Below are 8,066 nucleotides of genomic sequence, written 5' to 3'. Positions count from 1 at the left end.
GAGCATAAGAGGTACAGTTAGTAAGTTTGCAGATGACACCAAAATTGGAAATGTAGTGGACAGTGAAGAGGGTTACCTCAGATTACAACAGGATCTGGACCAGATGGGCCAATGGGCTGAAAAGTGGCAGATGGAATTTAATTCAGATAAATGCGAGGTGCTGCATTTTGGGAAAGCAAATCTTAGCAGGACTTGTACACTTAATGGTAAGGTCCAAGGGAGTGTTGCTGAACAAAGAGACCTTGGAGTGCAGGTTCATGGCTCCTTGAAAGTGGAGTCACAGGTAGATAGGATAGTGAAGAAGGCGTTTGGTATGCTTTCCTTTATTGGTCAGAGTATTGAGTACAGGAGTTCGGAGGTCATGTTGCAGCGTACAAGACATTGGTTAGGCGGCTGTTGGAATATTGCATGCAATTCTGGTCTCTTTCTTATCGGTAGGATATTGTGAAACTTGAAAGGGTTCAGAAAGAATTTACAAGAATGTGGTCAGGGTTGGAGATTTGAGCTACAGGGAGAGGCTGAATGGGCTGGGTCTGTATTCCCCGGAGTGTTGGAGGCTGAGGGGTGACCTTATAGAGGTTTACAAAATTATGAGGGGCATGGATAGGGTAAATAGGCAAAGTCTTTTCCCTGGGGTCGAAGAGTCCAGAAATGGAGGGCATAGGTTTAGGATGAGAAGGGAAAGAATATAAGAGACCTAAGGGCAACTTTTTCGCACAGAGAGTGGTCCATGTATGGAATGAGCTGCCAGAGGAAGTGGTGGAGGCTGGTACAATTGCATCATTTAAGAGGCATTTGGATAGGTAACTGAATAGGAAGGGTTTGGAGGGATATGGGCCAGGTACTGGCAGATGGGATGGACTGGTTGGACCGAAGGGTCTGTTTCCATGCTATACATCTCTGTGACTCAATGAGTATCTCCCAGCTGTACTGAGGGAGGATACATTAGAGGACTTGTGCAGCGAGGCATTTTGGGTGGAACTCAGGAACAGGAGGTGTGAAACCACAATGCTGCAGGTATGCTATAGGCCTTCCAACTGCCAGGGGGAGATCAAGGAGAGAATATATAGACAGATTTTGGAAAGATGTATAAACAGCAGTGGTTGTGATGGGTGCTTTTAACTGCTCCTATATTAACTGGGACTCACTACATGCTGAGGTCTTGGATGGGGCAGAACTTGTAAGAACCATTCAGGAGGGTTTCTTGACATAGTATGTAAATAGTCCAACCAGGGAAGGTGTGATTATTTGACCTGGTTTTGGGAAATGAGCTCGGCCAGGTGAGTGAAATTTCAGTGGAGGTCATTTTGGGAAGAGTGACCATAATATCACGAGTTTTAAGATACTTATTGATTGGGATAACAGCAGTTCTTAGGTGAAGGTGTTAAACTAGGGAAGGTGAACTACAACAGTATTGGGCAGGAAGTGAAGAACGTTGATTGGAGGTGGCTGTTTTAGGGTAAATCTGCATCAGATATGTGGGAGTATTTCAAACAGAAGTTGATTAGAGTGGCACTAGATTGAAGGATAGGTATGGGAAATTATGTGAACCTTGGATCACCTTGGTCAAAAAGGAAAAGAAGAAGCATATGTAAGGTCTGGGAGGATGGGAGCTGATGAAGCCTTTGGAGTATATAAAGAGAGTAGGAAAGGACCTAAACAAGGAATTAGAAGGGCTAAAAGGTCCTAAATTATTGGAAAAGATTTTCAGGGACAAGATCTATATGCATTTCGAAGCCAATAGACTTATTAATGATAGAGATCATGGTTTTGTGTGGGGGAGATTGTGTCTCACTAATTTTTTGAGGAAGTGACGAAGAAGATTAATGGGGGAAAAGCAGTTGATGTTGTCTATACGGACTTCAGTAAAGCCTTTGACAAGGTCCCTCATGGCAGACTGGTACAAAAGATGAATTCATATGGTATCGGGGTGAGCTGGTAAGATGGATACAGTTATAGGAGCCAGAGGGTAGCAATGGAGGGTTGCGACAAGTGGTGTTCCATAGGGATCAGTGCTGGGACTTCTTGCTGTTCGTGGTCCATATAAATGATTCAGAGGAAAAAAAAGCTGGTCTAATTAGTATGTTTCTGGATGATACAAAGATTGATGGAGTTGCTGATAGTGAGGATACATCAGGATATAGATGCATTGGAGGCATGGGCAGAAAAATGGCAGATGGAATTTAATCTTGGCCAGTGTGTGGTAATGCATTTTGGAAGGTCAAGTACAGGTGGAAATTATACAGTGAACGACACACCCCTTAGGAGTATCGATATGCAGAGGGATCTGGGTGTGCAGATCCACAAATCATTGAAGGTGACAGCATAGGTAGATAAGAGAGTTGGATAGAGCTCTCAAGGATAATGGAATCAAGGGTTATGGAAATAAGGCAGGAACAGGATACTGATTGAGGATGATCAGCCATGATCATAATGAATGGTGGTGCAGGCTCAAAGGGCAGAATGGCCTACTCCTGCACCTATTGTCTATTGTCTAAAAAAAGGCTTATGGCATGCTTATCTTCATTGGAAGGGGCATTGAGTATAAGGATAGACAAGTTATACTGCAGCTTCATAGAACATTAGTTCAGCCACACTTGGAGTATTGCTGCAGTTCTGGTCACCATGCTCCCAGAAAGACATGGATGCTTTGGAAAGGCAACAGAAAAGGTTTCCTAGGATGTTGCCAGGTATGGAGGATTTTAGCAATGAAGAAAGGTTGGATAGACTGGGTTTGTTCTCACGGGAATGCAGGAAGTTGAGGGGTGACCTGATAGAGGTTTACAATAGTGTGAATGATATGGAAAGAGTGGGAAATATGTGGCTTTATCCCAGAGTGGAGGGTCAATTACCAAGGGACACAGGTTTAAAATGTGAGGGGTGAAGTTTAAGGTGAAGTTTAAAAGGAATGTGCAAGGCAGGTTTTTCACACAGAGGGTGGTGAGTGCCTGGAAGACACTGTCAGAGGAGGTGGTGGAAGCTGGCACAGTAGCAGCATTCAAGAAGCATCCGGATGAATACAGACTAGGAAGGGGATAGAGAGAAATAGATCCTATAAGTGAAGACAGTTTTAATATGGAGCAAAATATGTCAACGCAGGCTTGGAAGGCTGTTATTGTTATTTGTTCTAGATTTCAGTAGAACAGTTGGAGGAAGTCAAATAGATGTTAAAACATTTCATTGTCCCCATCCCCGGCCAATAAAACTCCAGGATCTTCATTTCCTCCTTTTCCCATCACAGGATATGCATCCCCTCATGTCATTCCCAAAAATATGTGACCCATCACATTTTCTACTTACTCATTAAGCTATGCTGGGTCCACTGCTTTTTGTCATTTATATCAATGATTTGGAAGTGAAAATGAGAGGCATACTTAATAAGTTTGCAGATTACACCAAAATTGAAGTTGTAGTGGACAGTGAAGAAGGTTACCTCAGAATGCAACGAGATCTTGATCAGATGGGCCATTGGGCTGAGGAGTGGCAGATGGAGTTTAATTTAGTTAAATGTGAGGAATGCATTTTGGTAAAGCAAATCAGGGCAGGACTTATACACTCAATAGTAAGGTCCTGGGGAGTGTTGATAAACAAAGGGCCCTTGGAGTGCAGGTTCATAGTTCCTTGAACGTAGAGACTCAAGTAGATAGGATAGTGAGGAAGGCATCTAGAATGCTTTTCTTTATTGGTTAGAACATTGAGTATTGGCGTTGGGAGGTCATGTTGCGGCTGTACAGAACATTGGTTAGGCCACTGTTAGAATATTGCGTGCAATTCTGGTCTCTTTCCTATCGGAAAGATGTCGTGAAACTTGAAAGCGTTTCAGAAAAGATTTACAAAGATCTTGCCAGGGTTGGAGATTTGAGCTATAGGCAGAGGATGACTAGGGTGTGGCTGTTTTTCCTGAAGTGCTGGGGGCTGAGGGGTAATCTTATAGAAGTTTCAAAGCAGGAGAGGCATGAATTGGGTAAATAGGCAAGGCCTTTTCCCTGGGGTCAGTGGGTTCCAGAGCTCGAGGCATAGGTTTAGAGTGTGAGAGAAAAGATATAAAGGGGACCTAAGCGACAACTTTTTAATAGTGATGAGTGTATGGAATGAGCTGCCAGTGGAAGTGGTGGAGGCTGGTACATTTACAACATTTAAAAGACATCTGGATGGGTATATGAATAGGGAGGGTTTAGAGGGAGATGGTTGAGCGTATGGTGCTGGAAAAGCACAGCAGGTCAGGCAGCATCCGAGGAGTTGGCAAATTGACATTTTGGGCAAAGGCCCTTCATCAGGAATGAGGCTGTGAGTTGAGGGGGTGGTGAAGTAAATGGGGTGATGGTGGGGCTGAGGTTAAGGTGGGTAGAGAGTGCAATAGGTATTTGGAGGTGAGGGTAATGGTGATAGGTCGGAGTGGGTAGGTAGGAAGGAAGATGGATAGGTGGGACAGGTCGTGAGTGCAGTGCTGAGCTGGAAATTTGGAACTCCGATGAGGTGGGGGCAGGGGAAATGAGGAAACTGGTGAAATCCACATTGACGGCATCACATCCCAAATGAGAGAATCGAACCACTCCCCCTTGTCATTTAATGACATCATTAACACTCTCACCATTGTGGGTTTCCCATTGATCAGAAATTGCACTGGGCTCACCATAGAAATACAGTGGCTGCAAGAGCAGGTCAGAGGCTTGGAATACAGCAGTGAGTACAGTCAGGAGTGCAATGGAATTCTTCCCACTTGCCTGGCTGTGTACAGTCCCAACAACACTCAAGGAGCTCAACACCATCCAGTACAAAGCAGCCACTTGATTGGCACTAAATCCACAAATATCCACTCCTTCCACCACCGATGCTCAGGAGCAGCAGTTTGTACTGTCTACAAGATGCTTAATGGAAGTTCATCAACGATACTTAAACACCACTTTCCAAACCCATGCGCATTTCCAGTTTGAAGAAAAGGGAACACCATCCCATGCAAGTTCCCCTCAAAGCTGCTCGCTGATTTGGAAATATATCACCATTCCTTCAATGTCACTGGGTCAAAATCCTAGAGTTCCTTCCCTCCAGGCATTGTCTACCCACAGTGCATGGACGGCAGCTTCAAGAAGGCAGATCACCACCACCTTCTCAAGGGGCAACCAAAGACATGTGCTGGTCCAGCCGGTGACTTATTCATTCCCTGAATGCATTACAGAGATAGAAAAAAGAGACCCCCTCTGACTCACACCAACGGTGGATCCCATCACATTCCCCAAACTATGAACCTCGACTCCACATCATTCTCCGAATAAATTTTAAAAACACTCTTGGTCACCCCCAAAATATGGGACTCATCACCTCCTCAGTGTGTAACTATGACCTTTTGAACATAGAACATGGAACATAGAACAGTCTAGCACAGTACAGGCCCATCAGCCCTCGATGTTTTGCTAAACAATTGCTGTCCGTTCCTATACTTTCAGCAGACTACTTGGAAATGGATGAAATGTCAGTAATAGCAGAGGAAATGTTAGACGCGTCTAACGAACTCAACATCAACATTGAAGCTAACAAAATTCAACCACCCAGACGCATCATCGAAATCCGAAAATACTTTCCCGAGACATGGATTTGGGATCTTGTCCCTGTCAGGTAAATCTGCTGGATTTGGGAGAGTCCCAGAGTTCGGGCTGGGGTGGTGCACACAGGCTGGGTTTGGAGAATCGCGCAGGAAATTGGATCTGGAGGAGGTTACCGAGATTGGGAAATGTGCAGGGGCAAGAAGAATATACAGAGATAGTGATGGCTGAAGGGACTGAAGGAGGTTATGGAAATGGGGAGGGGTATAGGGGACAGAGGAGGTTACAGAGATAGAGAGAGTTAGTAGGGATTGGGGAAGGATTACAGAGAAAGGCCTGGGGCAGGGACTGGAACAGGATACAGAGATAGTGAGTGATGGAGGGGCTAGAAGACGCTACAGAAGGGTAATGATGCAGGGTTCAGAAGAAGTTATGCATGTAGGGCAGAATTTAAAGATTGGAAGAGGATACACAGATAAAGAAGTGTGCAGGTACTGGTGGAGGTTATCTGGAGGGAAGTTCGCAGGGACTAGAGGAGGCGACAAGGATAGGAAGGTTTGGAGAAGTTGAGGGAGGTGAAAGAAATGTGGGTTGTTATAGGGACTGGAGGAAATCACAGAAACAATGAGGAGTGTTGGAACTGGAAAGAGATAGTTATAAAGAAAGGATGTGTTGCAGGCACTGGAGGATTTTACAAAGGAAGGGAGGTGTGTAGTAACTGGAAGAGATAATAGTGATAGGCAGGATTGTAAGAATTGGAGAAATTACAGAGATTTGAAGATGTCTGAAGACTGAAGAAAATTACAGAGATAGGGTGTTCCAGGGGCTGGAGGTGGTTTCAGAGATAGGGAGGATTTTTTAGATTACTTATAGTGCGGAAACAGGCCCTTCGGCCCAACAAGTTCACACCGACCCTTCGAAGAGCAACCCATCCAGACTACATTCCCCACCTCCAGCCCCTGGAACACCCTATCTCTGTAATCTTCTCCAATCTTCAGACATCTTCAAATCTCTGTAACTCCTCCAATCCTTACAACTTTGCCTTTCACTACTATCTCCTCCAGTTACTACACAGTTCACCTAACACTACGGGCAATTTAGCATGGCCAATTCACCTAACCTGCACATTTTTTGGACTGTGGGAGGAAACTGGAGCACCCGGAGGAAACCCACACAGACACGGGGAGAATTTGCAAACTCCACGCAGAAGTTGCCTGAGGCGGGAGTTGTCTCTGGCACAGGGAGGCAGCAGTGCTAACCACTGTGTCACCGTGCTGCCCGAATGTGCCACCATGCCAGTTGTAGGGGGTTGGGACAGTTACAGAGAAGGGAAGATGGATAGGGGATAGAAAAAATTATAGAGTTGGAGAATGTTGCAGTGACAGGAGGATGTTACGAAGACATTATGGGGTGTAGGAGATGGAGTAGGTTACAGTGAATGGAAGATGGATAGGGATAGAGGAGGCTAAAGAGTTTGGAAATGTGGCAGGGTCTGGAGAATTTTATAGGGATATGGTGGGTGACAGGAGGAACTTATAGAAATCAGGAGAAATATTGGATAAGTAGGGAAGGGTGTCGATGCTGGATGAGGTGACAGTGATAGGGAGAGTTCTTTGTCCTAGATGAAGTCCTAGGATCTAGATTGCATTGTAGATTTGTAGTAAGGTGTAGATGCTGGGGGAGGTGTCAGGCAGGAAGCTGTGTAAGAGCTAGGAGAAGGTAGCACAAGAATAGGTTGTAAAGAAATGGAGGAGGGTAGGGGCAGGAGGACGTGACAGATATATGGGGCTGTAGTGGATAAAGGATATTCAGCTTTAGGGCGATATGACATAACAGAGGCAGGTTCTAGAGGAGGTTACTGAGATCGATTGCAGTGTCAGGCATTAAGGAGGTTACAGACTAGGAAGAGTTGTTGGTGGTGGAGAGGTTACTGAGATCAGTCGCAGTGTCCGGATATAGGCAGTTACTGAGTAGAAAGGGTTGTTGGAGAAGTAGTTACTCAGTACTGCATAGATGGAGGGTCAGTACTGAGGGAGTACTACACTGTCAGATAGTTCGTACTGAGGGAGCGCTAGGCCATTGGTTTATCAGCACTGAGGGAGTACTGCACCATTTGAGAGTCAGTGCTGAGGGAATGCCGCATTGTCACCTGAGGAATGCCATACTGTCAGAGGGTCAGTACTGAGGGAGTGCCGCATTATCAGTGGGTCAGTACTGAGGGAGTGCCACACTGTCAGACAGTCAGTACTGAGGGAGTGCCACACTGTCAGAGGGTCAGTACTGAGGGAGTGCCACACTGTCAGACAGTCAGTACTGAGGGAGTGCCACACTGTCAGAGGGTCAGTACTGAGGGAGTGCTACACTGTCAGCGCACCAGTCTGGGGATACCTGCATTGTAAGAGAGTCAATATTGAGTGAGTGCCACACTATCAGATGGGCTGAATGGCCTAATTTCTCCTCTCATGTCTTGTGGTATATGAGGAATATCTGAAATTGTTCAGTACATTTCTGCCTCTGCTTCCTACA

At 45.4% G+C, this 8,066-nt stretch overlaps 1 protein-coding gene across 1 annotated transcript in view; it reads left to right on the top strand.

Moving 5' to 3' along the window:
- LOC122544240 (alpha-2-macroglobulin-like) overlaps nucleotides 1-5,620 on the top strand; it is a 59,185-nt gene extending 53,565 nt beyond the window's left edge. Inside the window, exon 9 of the mRNA XM_043683317.1 lies at nucleotides 5,445-5,620. Coding sequence (XP_043539252.1) covers nucleotides 5,445-5,617 — 173 coding nt within the window. The 3' untranslated portion in view covers nucleotides 5,618-5,620. The remainder of the gene's footprint in view (nucleotides 1-5,444) is intronic.
- Nucleotides 5,621-8,066: the final 2,446 nt, after the last annotated feature.

This window comes from Chiloscyllium plagiosum, chromosome 47, assembly GCF_004010195.1.
Source record: "Chiloscyllium plagiosum isolate BGI_BamShark_2017 chromosome 47, ASM401019v2, whole genome shotgun sequence".
Classification (NCBI taxonomy): domain Eukaryota; kingdom Metazoa; phylum Chordata; class Chondrichthyes; order Orectolobiformes; family Hemiscylliidae; genus Chiloscyllium; species Chiloscyllium plagiosum.
This window is presented reverse-complemented; position numbering and strand designations above follow the sequence as displayed.